The 16,618-nt window shown below is 54.0% G+C and overlaps 1 protein-coding gene across 1 annotated transcript in view; it reads left to right on the forward strand.

Moving 5' to 3' along the window:
• The window catches only part of LOC129845469 (slit homolog 2 protein-like), a gene marked incomplete at its 5' end in the record, with an annotated part of 58,931 nt that extends 42,313 nt beyond the window's left edge, over positions 1 to 16,618 (forward strand). Inside the window, 3 exon segments of the mRNA XM_055913415.1 lie at positions 3,125 to 3,282; positions 5,763 to 5,977; positions 8,431 to 16,618. Coding sequence (XP_055769390.1) covers positions 3,125 to 3,282; positions 5,763 to 5,977; positions 8,431 to 8,696 — 639 coding nt within the window.

Consider the following 16,618-nt stretch of genomic DNA (forward strand, 5'->3'; position numbering starts at 1 on the left):
GGAGCAGGGACAGGTACAAGACCTGGGGGTCAGGCTGGAGCAGGGACAGGTACAGGACCTGGGGGTCAGACTGGAGCAGGGACAGGACCTGGGGGTCAGGCTGGAGCAGGGACAGGGACAGGACCTGGGGGTCGGGCTGGAGCAGGGACAGGTACAGGACCTGGGGGTCGGGCTGGAGCAGGGACAGGACCTGGGGGTCAGGCTGGAGCAGGGACAGGGACAGGACCTGGGGGTCAGGCTGGAGCAGGGACAGGTACAGGACCTGGGGGTCGGGCTGGAGCAGGGACAGGGACAGGACCTGGGGGTCAGACTGGAGCAGGGACAGGACCTGGGGGTCAGGCTGGAGCAGGGACAGGTACAGGACCTGGGGGTCGGGCTGGAGCAGGGACAGGACCTGGGGGTCAGGCTGGAGCAGGGACAGGTACAGGACCTGGGGGTCAGACTGGAGCAGGGACAGGGACAGGACCTGGGGGTCAGACTGGAGCAGGGACAGGTACAGGACCTGGGGGTCGGGCTGGAGCAGGGACAGGTACAGGACCTGGGGGTCGGGCTGGAGCAGGGACAGGGACAGGACCTGGGGGTCGGGCTGGAGCAGGGACAGGTACAGGACCTGGGGGTCAGACTGGAGCAGGGACAGGGACAGGACCTGGGGGTCGGGCTGGAGCAGGGACATGGACAGGACCTGGGGGTCGGGCTGGAGCAGGGACAGGGACAGGACCTGGGGGTCAGACTGGAGCAGGGACAGGGACAGGACCTGGGGGTCAGACTGGAGCAGGGACAGGTACAGGACCTGGGGGTCAGACTAGAGCAGGGACAGGGACAGGACCTGGGGGTCGGGCTGGAGCAGGGACAGGGACAGGACCTGGGGGTCAGACTGGAGCAGGGACATGGACAGGACCTGGGGGTCAGACTGGAGCAGGGACAGGACCTTGGGGTCAGGCTGGAGCAGGGACAGGTACAGGACCTGGGGGTCGGGATGGAGCAGGGACAGGACCTGGGGGTCAGACTGGAGCAGGGACAGGACCTTGGGGTCAGGCTGGAGCAGGGACAGGTAGAGGACCTGGGGGTCGGGATGGAGCAGGGACAGGACCTGGGGGTCAGGCTGGAGCAGGGACAGGACCTGGGGGTCAGACTGGAGCAGGGACAGGGACAGGACCTGGGGGTCAGGCTGGAGCAGGTACAGGTACAGGACCTGGGGGTCAGACTGGAGCAGGGACAGGTACAGGACCTGGTGGTCAGACTGGAGCAGGGACAGGGACAGGACCTGGAGGTCAGGCTGGAGCAGGGACAGGTACAGGACCTGGGGGTCGGGCTGGAGCAGGGACAGGTACAGGACCTGGGGGTCTGGCTGGAGCAGGGACAGGTACAGGACCTGGGGGTCGGGCTGGAGCAGGGACAGGTACAGGACCTGGGGGTCGGGCTGGAGCAGGGACAGGACCTGGGGGTCAGACTGGAGCAGGGACAGGTACAGGACCTGGGGGTCAGACTGGAGCAGGGACAGGTACAGGACCTGGGGGTCGGGCTGGAGCAGGGACAGGTAGAGGACCTGGGGGTCAGACTGGAGCAGGGACAGGGACAGGACCTGGGGGTCAGGCTGTAGCAGGGACAGGTACAGGACCTGGGGATCAGGCTGGAGCAGGGACAGGACCTGGGGATCAGACTGGAGCAGGGACAGGTACAGGACCTTTGGGTCAGGCTGGAGCAGGGACAGGACCTGGGGATCAGACTGGAGCAGGGACAGGACCTGGGTGTCAGACTGGAGCAGGTACAGGACCTGGGGGTCAGACTGGAGCAGGTACAGGTACAGGACCTGGGGGTCAGGCTGGAGCAGGGACAGGTACAGGACCTGGGGATCAGACTGGAGCAGGGACAGGACCTGGGGGTCAGACTGGATCAGGGACATGGACAGGACCTGGGGGTCAGGATGGAGCAGGGACAGGGACAGGACCTGGGGGTCAGACTGGAGCAGGTACAGGTACAGGACCTGGGGGTCAGGCTGGAGCAGGGACAGGTACAGGACCTGGGGATCAGACTGGAGCAGGGACAGGACCTGGGGGTCAGACTGGATCAGGGACATGGACAGGACCTGGGGGTCAGGATGGAGCAGGGACAGGGACAGGACCTGGGGGTCAGACTGGAGCAGGGACAGGTACAGGACCTGGGGGTCAGGATGGAGCAGGGACAGGGACAGGACCTGGGGGTCAGGATGGAGCAGGGACAGGGACAGGACCTGGAGGTCAGGCTGGAGCAGGGACTGGGGGTCAGGATGGAGCAGGGACAGGGACAGGACCTGGGGGTCGGGCTGGAGCAGGGACAGGTACAAGACCTGGGGGTCAGGCTGGAGCAGGGACAGGACCTGGGAGTCAGGATGGAGCAGGGACAGGGACAGGGACAGGACCTGGGGGTCAGGCTGGAGCAGGGACAGGTACAGGACCTGGGGGTCGGGCTGGAGCAGGGACAGGGACAGGACCTGGGGGTCGGGCTGGAGCAGGGACAGGTACAAGACCTGGGGGTCAGGCTGGAGCAGGGACAGGTACAGGACCTGGGGGTCAGGATGGAGCAGGGACAGGTACAGGACCTGGGGGTCGGGCTGGAGCAGGGACAGGGACAGGACCTGGGGGTCAGGCTGGAGCAGGGACAGGGACAGGACCTGGGGGTCAGACTGGAGCAGGGACAGGGACAGGACCTGGGGGTCAGACTGGAGCAGGGACAGGACCTGGGGGTCAGGATGGAGCAGGGACAGGGACAGGACCTGGGGGTCGGGCTGGAGCAGGGACAGGTACAAGACCTGGGGGTCAGGCTGGAGCAGGGACAGGACCTGGGAGTCAGGATGGAGCAGGGACAGGGACAGGGAAAGGACCTGGGGGGTCAGGCTGGAGCAGGGACAGGTACAGGACCTGGGGGTCGGGCTGGAGCAGGGACAGGGACAGGACCTGGGGGTCGGGCTGGAGCAGGGACATGTATTGACACATACACACTGACACGTAGACACATAGACACACACACACACACACACACAGACGCACACACACACACACACACACACACACACACACACACACTGACACATGGAGACACACGCTGTCACACCTGTAAACTGAACTGACCCTGATGTGTTATCCAGACTGGTGTTGAAGCGGGGTGCCAGCCGTGCCAGGCAGGTGTGTGTGGCCAGGGTGACTGCCACCCAACGGGGCAGAGAGGCTTCTCCTGTACCTGCCACCCTGGGTGGACCGGAGACCGCTGTCTGGATCAGGTCAACAACCCCTGTGATGGGAACAAGTCAGTGGACTGGGGGAGGATGGGGAGGGAGGGGGGGTGAGGGGAGGGTGGAGAGGGATGGAGGGAGGGGAGGGTGGAGAGGGATGGGGGGTGAGGGGAGGGTGGAGAGGGATGGAGGGAGGGGAGGGTGGAGAGGGATGGTGTGAGGGTTGTGGGTGAGGGGAGTGGGGATGAGGTGGGAGGAGAGGGATGGAGTGAGGGGAGGGGATGAGGGGAGGGGAGAGGGGAGGGGAGGGGTGATGGCTGGCTGACCAGCTGCTGTTTGGTTGTATATGTGATTTCTATCCATTTAAATTGTATTTCTCCTCCCCCTTCTCTCTCTCTCTCTCCCTCCCCCCTTCTCTCTCTCCCTCCCCCTTCTATCTCTCCCTCCCCCATTCTCTCTCTCCCTCCCCCTTCTCTCTCTCTCTCTCCCTCCCCCCTCTCTCTCTCCCTCCCCCTTCTCTCTCTCCCTCCCCCCTCTCTCTCTCCCTCCCCCTTCTCTCTCTCCCTCCCCCCTCTCTCTCGCCCTCCCCCCTTCTCTCTCTCCCTCCCCCCTCTCTCTCTCCCTCCCCCCTCTCTCTCTCCCTCCCCCTTCTCTCTCTCTCCCTCCCCCCTCTCTCTCTCCCTCCCCCCTTCTCTCTCTCCCTCCCCCTTCTCTCTCTCCCTCCGCCCTTCTCTCTCTCCCTCCCCCTTCTCTCTCTCCCTCCGCCTTCTCTCTCTCCCTCCCCCCTCTCTCTCTCCCTCCCCCCTTCTCTCTCTCCCTCCCCCTTCTCTCTCTCCCTCCCCCTTCTCTCTCTACCTCCCCCCTCTCTCTCTCCCTCCCCCCTCTCTCTCTCCCTCCCCCCTTCTCTCTCTCCCTCCCCCTTCTCTCTCTCCCTCCCCCCTTCTCTCTCTCCTCCCCCTTCTCTCTCTCCCTCCCCCCTTCTCTCTCTCCCTCCCCCCTCTCTCTCTCCCTCCCCCCTTCTCTCTCTCCCTCCCCCTTCTCTCTCTCCCTCCCCCCTTCTCTCTCTCCCTCCCCCTTCTCTCTCTCCCTCCCCCCTCTCTCTCTCCCTCCCCCCTCTCTCTCCCCCCCCCCCTTCTCTCTCTCTCCCTCCCCCCTCTCTCTCTCCCTCCCCCCTTCTCTCTCTCCCTCCCCCTTCTCTCTCTCCCTCCGCCCTTCTCTCTCTCCCTCCCCCTTCTCTCTCTCCCTCCGCCTTCTCTCTCTCCCTCCCCCCTCTCTCTCTCCCTCCCCCCTTCTCTCTCTCCCTCCCCCTTCTCTCTCTCCCTCCCCCTTCTCTCTCTCCCTCCCCCCTTCTCTCTCTCCCTCCCCCTTCTCTCTCTCCCTCCCCCTTCTCTCTCTCCCTCCCCCTTCTCTCTCTCCCTCCCCCTTCTCTCTCTCCCTCCGCCTTCTCTCTCTCCCTCCCCCTTCTCTCTCTCCCTCCCCCTTCTCTCTCTCCCTCCCCCTTCTCTCTCTCCCTCCCCCCTTCTCTCTCTCCCTCCCCCCTCTCTCTCCCTCCCCCCTTCTCTCTCTCCCTCCCCCTTCTCTCTCTCCCTCCCCCCTCTCTCTCTCCCTCCCCCCTTCTCTCTCTCCCTCCCCCTTCTCTCTCTCCCTCCCCCTTCTCTCTCTCCCTCCCCCTTCTCTCTCTCCCTCCCCCTTCTCTCTCTCCCTCCCCCCTTCTCTCTCTCCCTACCCCTTCTCTCTCTCCCTCCCCCTTCTCTCTCTCCCTCCCCCCTTCTCTCTCTCCCTCCGCCTTCTCTCTCTCACTCCCCCCTCTCCCTATCCCTCCCCCATTCTCTCTCTCCCTCCCCCTTCTCTCTCTCCCTCCCCCCTCTCTCTCTCCCTCCCCCCTTCTCTCTCTCCCTCCCCCTTCTCTCTCTCCCTCCCCCCTTCTCTCTCTCCCTCCCCCTTCTCTCTCTCCCTCCCCCTTCTCTCTCTCGCTCCCCCCTCTCTCTCTCCCTCCCCCCTTCTCTCTCTCCCTCCCCCTTCTCTCTCTCCCTCCCCCTTTCTCTCTCTCCCTCCCCCTTCTCTCTCTCCCCCCCTTCTCTCTCTCCCTCCCCCTTCTCTCTCTCCCTCCCCCCTTCTCTCTCTCCCTCCCCCCTTCTCTCTCTCCCTCCCCCTTCTCTCTCTCCCTCCCCCTTCTCTCTCTCCCTCCCCCTTCTCTCTCTCCCTCTTCCCTTCTCCCTCTCCCTCCCCCTTCTCTCTCTCCCTCCCCCTTCTCTCTCTCCCTCCCCCCTTCTCTCTCTCCCTCCCCCTTCTCTCTCTCCCTCCCCCTTCTCTCTCTCCCTCCCCCCTTCTCTCTCTCCCTCCCCCTTCTCTCTCTCCCTCCCCCCTCTCTCTCTCCCTCCCCCCTTCTCTCTCTCCCTCCCCCTTCTCTCTCTCCCTCCCCCTTCTCTCTCTCCCTCCCCCCTTCTCTCTCTCCCTCCCCCCTTCTCTCTCTCCCTCCCCCCTTCTCTCTCTCCCTCCCCCCTTCTCTCTCTCCCTCCCCATTCTCTCCATCCTCTCCCTCCTCCTCCTCCAGGTGTATCCATGGTTCATGTCTTCCTATCAACTCCTACTCCTACTCTTGTCGCTGCCAGCCAGGGTTCCTCGGGGTGCTGTGTGACGAGGCAGACCAGGAGGTGCTGGACCCCTGTCAGCTGACCACGTGTAAACATGGGAAATGTAGGCTGTCTGGCCTGGGCAAGGCCTACTGTCAATGTAACTCGGGATACACGGGGGACGCCTGCGACAGAGGTGAGGGATGGAGGGAGGGAGGGAGGGAGGGAGGGAGGGAGGGTCTCCACATCGGTCTCATCAGGCCACTGTCTGTCTGGTAGTGTTTTAACCCTGTCTGCTCTACCTTTATGCTGTCTGCTCTACCTTTATGCTGTCTGCTCTAACTAACTTTATGCTGTCTGCTCTAACTAACTTTATGCTGTCTGCTCTACCTTTACGCTGTCTGCTCTAACTAACTTTATGCTGTCTGCTCTAACTTTATGCTGTCTGCTCTACCTTTATGCTGTCTGCTCTAACTAACTTTATGCTGTCTGCTCTACCTTTATGCTGTCTGCTCTAACTAACTTTATGCTGTCTGCTCTAACTAACTTTATGCTGTCTGCTCTAACTAACTTTATGCTGTCTGCTCTACCTTTATGCTGTCTGCTCTAACTAACTTTATGCTGTCTGCTCTAACTTTATGCTGTCTGCTCTAACTTTATGCTGTCTGCTCTAACTACCTTTATGCTGTCTGCTCTACCTTTATGCTGTCTGCTCTAACTTTATGCTGTCTGCTCTAACTAACTTTATGCTGTCTGCTCTAACTAACTTTATGCTGTCTGCTCTACCTTTATGCTGTCTGCTCTAACTAACTTTATGCTGTCTGCTCTACCTTTATGCTGTCTGCTCTACCTTTATGCTGTCTGCTCTACCTTTATGCTGTCTGCTCTAACTAACTTTATGCTGTCTGCTCTAACTAACTTTATGCTGTCTGCTCTAACTAACTTTATGCTGTCTGCTCTAACTAACTTTATGCTGTCTGCTCTAACTAACTTTATGCTGTCTGCTCTAACTAACTTTATGCTGTCTGCTCTAACTAACTTTATGCTGTCTGCTCTAACTAACTTTATGCTGTCTGCTCTACCTTTATGCTGTCTGCTCTAACTAACTTTATGCTGTCTGCTCTAACTTTATGCTGTCTGCTCTACCTTTATGCTGTCTGCTCTAACTAACTTTATGCTGTCTGCTCTAACTAACTTTATGCTGTCTGCTCTACCTTTATGCTGTCTGCTCTAACTAACTTTATGCTGTCTGCTCTAACTAACTTTATGCTGTCTGCTCTAACTAACTTTATGCTGTCTGCTCTACCTTTATGCTGTCTGCTCTACCTTTACGCTGTCTGCTCTAACTAACTTTATGCTGTCTGCTCTAACTTTATGCTGTCTGCTCTAACTAACTTTATGCTGGCTGCTCTACCTTTATGCTGTCTGCTCTAACTAACTTTATGCTGTCTGCTCTAACTAACTTTATGCTGTCTGCTCTAACTAACTTTATGCTGTCTGCTCTAACTAACTTTATGCTGTCTGCTCTAACTAACTGTCTGTCTGTCTGTGTGTCTGTCTGCCCCAGCCTCCTCTGATCCTCCGCCCCCCGGCAGAGGGGTCACCCAGGTGAGATTCTCAGAGGTCAGAGGTCAGCCCTCTCTGCCCCGACACCCCCTCTCCTTAACCCATCCTCCTCCACAGCCAATAACGTTGGAGACCATGCTTTCTGTTCACCTGTCAGCTGGTTACAACCTCAGTCAGTGTTTCACCAACCTCACCTGTCAGCTGGTTACAACCTCAGTCAGTGTCTCACCAACCTCACCTGTCAGCTGGTTACAACCTCAGTCAGTGTTTCACCAGCCTCACCTGTCAGCTTGTTACAACCTCAGTCAGTGTCTCACCAACCTCACCTGTCAGCTGGTTTCAACCTCAGTCAGTGTCTCACCAACCTCACCTGTCAGCTGGTTACAACCTCAGTCAGTGTCTCACCAACCTCACCTGTCAGCTGGTTACAACCTCAGTCAGTGTCTCACCAACCTCACCTGTCAGCTGGTTACAACCTCAGTCAGTGTCTCACCAACCTCACCTGTCAGCTGGTTACAACCTCAGTCAGTGTTTCACCAACCTCACATGTCAGCTGGTTACCTCAGTCAGTGTTTCACCAACCTCACCTGTCAGCTGGTTACAACCTCAGTCAGTGTCTCACCAACCTCACCTGTCAGCTGGTTACAACCTCAGTCAGTGTTTCACCAACCTCACCTGTCAGCTTGTTACAACCTCAGTCAGTGTCCCACCAACCTCACCTGTCAGCTGGTTACAACCTCAGTCAGTGTCTCACCAACCTCACCTGCATCCTCTGCTCTCTCCTTTCACGCTCTTCCTTCCTAGTTCCTTCGTTATCTCCTTCCTTCCTTCCTCCCTCCCTCCATCCATCCATCCATCCATCCATCCATCCATCCACACCTCCTCTCTCTCTCTCTCTCTCTCTCCCCCTCTAAGCCCATCTTCTCTGTCTCTCTCTCTCTCTCTCTCTCTCTAAGCCCTTCTTCTCTTTCCCTCTCTAAGCCTTTCTTGTCTCTCTCTCTCTCCCCCTCTAAGCCCATCTTCTCTGTCTCTCTCTCTCTCTCTCTCTCTAATCCCTTCCTCTCTCTCTCCCTTCCCCTGTAGAGGTGGTCTGTCGAGGGGAACGGCTCCGAGATGTCTACCAGCTCCAGAGGGGCTATTCGGCGTGTCAAACCCAGGAGAAGGTCTCCCGTCTAGAGTGTCGCGGTTCCTGTCCGGAGGGCGCTGACGGGGGGGGCGGGAGCGGCTGCTGCTCCCCTTTACGTTCCAAACGCAGGAAATACACCTTCCACTGCACCGACGGCTCCTCCTTCGTACAGGAAGTGGAGAAGGTGGTGAAGTGCGGCTGTACAAAGTGTCCTCCCTCGTAAAACGTCCCCCCTTTATCCTGTACCCTGAAAGGTTCCACCTCCTGTTCCTGTTCCTGTCTCTCTCTGGAAGGAAACCCGTCCATCCCTCTCTCCTCCCCCGACCTCCCCTCCCTCTCTCCTCCTCCGACCTCCCCTCCCTCTCTCCTCCTCCGACCTCCCCTCCCTCTCTCCTCCTCCGACCTCCCCTCCCTCTCCTCCTCCGACCTCCCCTCCCTCTCCTCCTCCGACCTCCCCTCCCTCTCTCCTCCTCCGACCTCCCCTCCCTCTCTCCTCCTCCGACCTCCCCTCCCTCTCTCCTCCTCCGACCTCCCCTCCCTCTCTCCTCCTCCTCCGACCTCCCCTCCCTCTCTCCTCCTCCGACCTCCCCTCCCTCTCTCCTCCTCCGACCTCATCCCCCTCTCCTCCTCGACCTCATCCCCCTCTCCTCCTCGACCTCATCCCCCTCTCCTCTTCCGACCTCATCCCCTTCCCTCCTCCTCCGACCTCATCCCCCTCTCCTCCTCGACCTCATCCCCCTCTCCTCCTCGACCTCATCCCCCTCTCCTCCTCTGACCTCATCCCCCTCTCCTCCTCCTCCGACCTCATCCCCTATCCTCCTCTGACCTCATCCCCCTCTCCTCATCTGACCTCATCCCCCTCTCCTCCTCTGACCTCATCCCCCTCTCCTCCTCTGACCTCATCCCCCTCTCCTCCTCTGACCTCATCCCCCTCTCCTCCTCTGACCTCATCCCCCTCTCCTCCTCTGACCTCATCCCCCTCTCCTCCTCCGACCTCATCCCCCTCTCCTCCTCTGACCTCATCCCCCTCTCCTCATCTTACCTCATCCCCCTCTCCTCCTCCGACCTCATCCCCCTCTCCTCCTCCGACCTCATCCCCCTCTCCTCCTCTGACCTCATCCCCCTCTCCTCATCTGACCTCATCCCCCTCTCCTCCTCCTCATCTGACCTCATCCCCCTCTCCTCCTCTGACCTCATCCCCCTCTCCTCCTCTGACCTCATCCCCCTCTCCTCCTCTGACCTCATCCCCCTCTCCTCCTCTGACCTCATCCCCCTCCCCCCATCCTCCTCAACCTCATCCCCCTCTCCTCATCTGACCTCATCCCCCTCTCCTCCTCTGACCTCATCCCCCTCCCCCTATCCTCCTCAACCTCATCCCCCTCTTCTTCTCCGACCCCCTCCCCCTCTCCTTCTCCGACCCCCTCCCCCTCTCCTTCTCCGACCTCATCCCCCTCTCCTCCTCCAACCTCATCCTCCTCTCCTCCTCCTCCAACCTCATCCTCCTCTCCTCCTCCTCCGACCTCATCCCCCTCTCCTCCTCCGACCTCATCCCCCTCTCCTCCTCTGACCTCATCCCCCTCTCCTCCTCCGACCTCATCCCCCTCTCCTCCTCTGACCTCATCCCCCTCTCCTCCTCCTCCTCCGATCTCATCCACCTCTCCTCCTCCGACCTCATCCCCCTCTCCTCCTCTGACCTCATCCCCCTCTCCTCCTCCTCCTCCGACCTCATCCCCCTCTCTTCCTCTGACCTCATCCCTCTCCCCCTCTCCTCCTCCGACCTCATCCCCCTCTCCTCCTCCTCCGACCTCATCCCCCTCTCTTCCTCTGACCTCATCCCTCTCCCCCTCTCCTCCTCCGACCTCATCCCCCTCTCCTCCTCTGACCTCATCCCCCTCTCTTCCTCTGACCTCATCCCCCTCTCCTCCTCCGACCTCATCCCCCTCTCCTCCTCCTCCGACCTCATCCCCCTCTCTTCCTCTGACCTCATCCTCCTCTCATCCCCCTCTCCCTCTCCTCCTCCGACCTCATCCCCCTCTCCTCCTCCGACCTCATCCCCCTCTCTTCCTCTGACCTCCTCCCTCTCCCCCTCTCCTCCTCCGACCTCATCCCCCTCTCCTCCTCCTCCTCCGACCTCATCCCCCTCTCTTCCTCTGACCTCATCCCTCTCCCCCTCTCCTCCTCCGACCTCATCCCCCTCTCCCCCTCTCCTCCTCCGACCTCATCCCCCTCTCCTCCTCCTCCTCCGACCTCATCCCCCTTCTTTTTGAAAACCCCCCAAAAGTCAAGACGAAACAAAGAAAAACTACTACTACAACCAGAATATTGCCAGCGCTGGACTGTGGGCTCACTGCCTCAGAGATCTCCTCTGAGATTTTTGTAAAATACAAAAAAAATGACTTATTTTTATTATCAAGCGGAGAAAAAGACTCAACAAGACTCTGTCCCTTCTTTTCCGGTTTTTGTCACGATGACTCGTGATGACGAGCGGTGTTCCACTGACGGATGACCACTTCCTGTTGTGTACTTCCTGTTTCCTGTGTTGTTAGGAGTCCACCTATTAACCGTAGTACTACACACTCACCACCAGGTGGAGCTGTTCTGGTCTCGGGTCAGGGGGGAGACGGAGGGAACCCTTTCATCCACGCAATACACACACACACACACACACACACACACACACATAGATGGTGTAGTTTTGTTTTGATAAGGTAGTAATTAGGTTAAAAGCCCCTTTGCCTCCTCTCCTCTCCTCCTCTCCTGTCCTCTCCTGTCCTCTCCTCTCCTCTCCTGTCCTCTCCTGTCCTCTCCTGTCCTCTCCTCTCCTCTCCTGTCCTCTCCTCTCCTGTCCTCTCCTCTCCTCTCCTCTCCTGTCCTGTCCTTTCCTCTCCTCTCCTGTCCTCTCCTCTCCTCTCCTCTCCTTTCCTCTCCTCTCCTCTCCTTTCCTCTCCTCTCCTGTCCTGTCCTGTCCTGTCCTGTCTTGTCCTCTCCTCTCCTCTCCTCTCCTCTCCTCTCCTCTCCTCTCCTCTCCTCTCCTCTCCTCTCCTCTCCTCTCCTCTCCTGTCCTCTCCTCTCCTCTCCTCTCCTGTCCTCTCCTCTCCTCTCCTCTCCTCTCCTGTACCTGTGACCACCTGCCTGACTCTTTTTAATATATATTAATTTATATTTGTCCTCTTTATTTTTGTATTAAAAGGCAGTGAAAGATTGACTAGATTGACTAACAACAACATATCGTGTCCATTTTGTTTGTTTTTGGGGGGGGGGGGGGTTGAGAGAAGTCATCGATGTTGTTTTGACCACTGAGTTAAACAATCGTGTTTTTATTTTGTCGCCACAAGATTTAGTTACATTTTAATCTTCAAAAAAAGAAAATGTGAGATTGTGATTGAGGACGTTATTGTGTATTTCTGTGGCCATGTTTCCTGAGACTTTGTACTGTGCCGTGATGATGATGAGGATGAGGATGATGAAGAGTAATAAGAAGTGTATAGTTCATTTATCTGACGTTCCTTACATCACCTGATCGTAGACGTGTTGACGGTGTAGATTACATCACCTGATCCTAGACATGTTGATGGTGTAGATTACAACACCTGATCCTAGACATGGTGTAGATTACATCACCTGATCCTAGACATGTTGATGGTGTAGATTACATCACCTGATCCTAGACATGTTGATGGTGTAGATTACAACACCTGATCCTAGACATGTTGATGGTGTAGATTACATCACCTGATCCTAGACATGTTGATGGTGTAGATTACAACACCTGATCCTAGACATGTTGATGGTGTAGATTACATCACCTGATCCTAGACATGTTGATGGTGTAGATTACACCTGATCCTAGACATGTTGATGGTGTAGATTACATCACCTGATCCTAGACATGTTGATGGTGTAGATTACATCACCTGATCCTAGACGCGTTGATGGTGTAGATTACACCACCTGATCCTAGACATGTTGATGGTGTAGATTACATCACCTGATCCTAGACATGTTGATGGTGTAGATTACAACACCTGATCCTAGACATGTTGTAGATTACATCACCTGATCCTAGACATGTTGATGGTGTAGATTACAACACCTGATCCTAGACATGTTGATGGTGTAGATTACATCACCTGGTCCTAGACGTGTTGATGGTGTAGATTACATCACCTGGTCCTAGACATGTTGATGGTGTAGATTACAACACCTGATCCTAGACATGTTGATGGTGTAGATTACATCACCTGATCCTAGACATGTTGATGGTGTAGATTACATCACCTGATCCTAGACATGTTGTAGATTACATCACCTGATCCTAGACATGTTGATGGTGTAGATTACACCACCTGATCCTAGACATGGTGTAGATTACATCACCTGATCCTAGACATGTTGATGGTGTAGGTTACATCACCTGATCCTAGACATGTTGACGGTGTAGATTACATCACCTGATCCTAGACATGTTGATGGTGTAGATTACACCACCTGATCCTAGACGTGTTGATGGTGTAGATTACATCACCTGATCCTAGACATGTTGATGGTGTAGATTACATCACCTGATCCTAGACATGTTGATGGTGTAGATTACATCACCTGATCCTAGACGTGTTGATGGTGTAGATTACATCACCTGATCCTAGACATGTTGATGGTGTAGATTACAACACCTGATCCTAGACATGTTGATGGTGTAGATTACATCACCTGATCCTAGACATGTTGATGGTGTAGATTACATCACCTGATCCTAGACATGTTGATGGTGTAGATTACATCACCTGATCCTAGACATGTTGCTGGTGTAGATTACAACACCTGATCCTAGACATGTTGATGGTGTAGATTACATCACCTGATCCTAGACATGTTGATGGTGTAGATTACATCACCTGATCCTAGACATGTTGATGGTGTAGATTACAACACCTGATCCTAGACATGTTGATGGTGTAGATTACATCACCTGATCCTAGACATGTTGATGGTGTAGATTACAACACCTGATCCTAGACATGTTGATGGTGTAGATTACATCACCTGATCCTAGACATGTTGATGGTGTAGATTACATCACCTGATCCTAGACATGTTGATGGTGTAGATTACATCACCTGATCCTAGACGCGTTGATGGTGTAGATTACACCACCTGATCCTAGACATGTTGATGGTGTAGATTACATCACCTGATCCTAGACATGTTGTAGATTACATCACCTGGTCCTAGACATGTTGATGGTGTAGATTACATCACCTGATCCTAGACATGTTGATGGTGTAGATTACATCACCTGATCCTAGACATGTTGATGGTGTAGATTACATCACCTGATCCTAGACATGTTGCTGGTGTAGATTACAACACCTGATCCTAGACATGTTGATGGTGTAGATTACATCACCTGATCCTAGACATGTTGCTGGTGTAGATTACATCACCTGATCCTAGACATGTTGATGGTGTAGGTTACATCACCTGATCCTAGACATGTTGACGGTGTAGATTACATCACCTGATCCTAGACATGTTGATGGTGTAGATTACATCACCTGATCCTAGACATGTTGCTGGTGTAGATTACAACACCTGATCCTAGACATGTTGATGGTGTAGATTACATCACCTGATCCTAGACATGTTGCTGGTGTAGATTACAACACCTGATCCTAGACGTGTTGATGGTGTAGATTACAACACCTGATCCTAGACATGTTGTAGATTACATCACCTGATCCTAGACATGTTGATGTTGTAGATTACATCACCTGATCCTAGACATGTTGACGGTGTAGATTACAACACCTGATCCTAGACATGTTGTAGGATACAACACCTGATCCTAGACATGTTGATGTTGTAGATTACAACACCTGATCCTAGACATGTTGATGGTGTAGATTACATCACCTGATCCTAGACATGTTGATGGTGTAGATTACATCACCTGATCCTAGACATGTTGATGGTGTAGATTACATCACCTGATCCTAGACATGTTGATGGTGTAGATTACACCACCTGATCCTAGACATGTTGATGTTGTAGATTACAACACCTGATCCTAGACATGTTGTAGATTACATCACCTGATCCTAGACATGTTGATGGTGTAGATTACAACACCTGATCCTAGACATGTTGATGGTGTAGATTACATCACCTGATCCTAGACATGTTGATGGTGTAGATTACATCACCTGATCCTAGACATGTTGATGGTGTATATTACAACACCTGATCCTAGACATGTTGACGGTGTAGATTACATCACCTGATCCTAGACATGTTGTAGATTACACCACCTGATCCTAGACATGTTGATGGTGTAGATTACATCACCTGATCCTAGACATGTTGATGGTGTAGATTACATCACCTGATCCTAGACGCGTTGATGGTGTAGATTACATCACCTGATCCTAGACATGTTGATGGTGTAGATTACATCACCTGATCCTAGACGCGTTGATGGTGTAGATTACAACACCAGATCCTAGACATGTTGTAGATTACACCACCTGATCCTAGACATGTTGACGGTGTAGATTACATCACCTGATCCTAGACATGTTGATGGTGTAGATTACATCACCTGATCCTAGACATGTTGTAGATTACATCACCTGATCCTAGACGTGTTGATGGTGTAGATTACATCACCTGATCCTAGACATGTTGACGGTGTAGATTACATCACCTGATCCTAGACATGTTGATGGTGTAGATTACACCACCTGATCCTAGACATGTTGACGGTGTAGATTACATCACCTGATCCTAGACATGTTGATGGTGTAGATTACATCACCTGATCCTAGACAAGTTGATGGTGTAGATTACACCACCTGATCCTAGACATGTTGATGGTGTAGATTACATCACCTGATCCTAGACGTGTTGACGGTGTAGATTACAACACCTGATCCTAGACATGTTGTAGATTACATCACCTGATCCTAGACATGTTGATGGTGTAGATTACATCACCTGATCCTAGACATGTTGTAGATTACATCACCTGGTCCTAGACATGTTGATGGTGTAGATTACATCACCTGATCCTAGACGTGTTGATGGTGTAGATTACATCACCTGATCCTAGACGTGTTGATGGTGTAGATTACAACACCTGATCCTAGACATGTTGATGGTGTAGATTACATCACCTGATCCTAGACATGTTGTAGATTACATCACCTGATCCTAGACATGTTGATGGTGTAGATTACATCACCTGATCCTAGACATGTTGATGGTGTAGATTACATCACCTGATCCTAGACATGTTGATGGTGTAGATTACATCACCTGATCCTAGACATGTTGATGGTGTAGATTACATCACCTGATCCTAGACATGTTGATGGTGTAGATTACATCACCTGATCCTAGACATGTTGATGGTGTAGATTACAACACCTGATCCTAGACATGTTGATGTTGTAGATTACATCACCTGATCCTAGACATGTTGATGGTGTAGATTACACCTGATCCTAGACATGTTGTAGATTACATCACCTGATCCTAGACGTGTTGATGGTGTAGATTACATCACCTGATCCTAGACATGTTGACGGTGTAGATTACAACACCTGATCCTAGACGTGTTGATGGTGTAGATTACATCACCTGATCCTAGACATGTTGTAGATTACATCACCTGATCCTAGACGTGTTGATGGTGTAGATTACATCACCTGATCCTAGACATGTTGATGGTGTAGATTACAACACCTGATCCTAGACATGTTGATGGTGTAGATTACATCACCTGATCCTAGACGTGTTGATGGTGTAGATTACAACGTGACCTGATCCTAGAACCGTTTATAACTTTTTAACCAATTTCTGCTTAAAAATAAAACTGTGACTTTTTTCTAAATGAAACTACTTTGTTAGCCACCCGATGTTACTATGACGATGTTAACGTGTTGCTGCTAAGGTTTTTTTTGTACCGTAGACTTGGATCTTGATCTGGATGGATCTTAGTACTTCCTGTCCCTCAGTAGGGACTTCCTCCTTGTGTAACAGATAAATATGTCCCCTCCTCTTCCTCTGTGCGTTGTGCTTTATCCCCCCCCCCTCAGACTAATGTCAGTTTCTGACTGGTGTTTGTTTATTAAACAACAATATTTA

Source organism: Salvelinus fontinalis, unplaced genomic scaffold (assembly GCF_029448725.1).
Source record: "Salvelinus fontinalis isolate EN_2023a unplaced genomic scaffold, ASM2944872v1 scaffold_0314, whole genome shotgun sequence".
NCBI classification, from domain to species: domain Eukaryota; kingdom Metazoa; phylum Chordata; class Actinopteri; order Salmoniformes; family Salmonidae; genus Salvelinus; species Salvelinus fontinalis.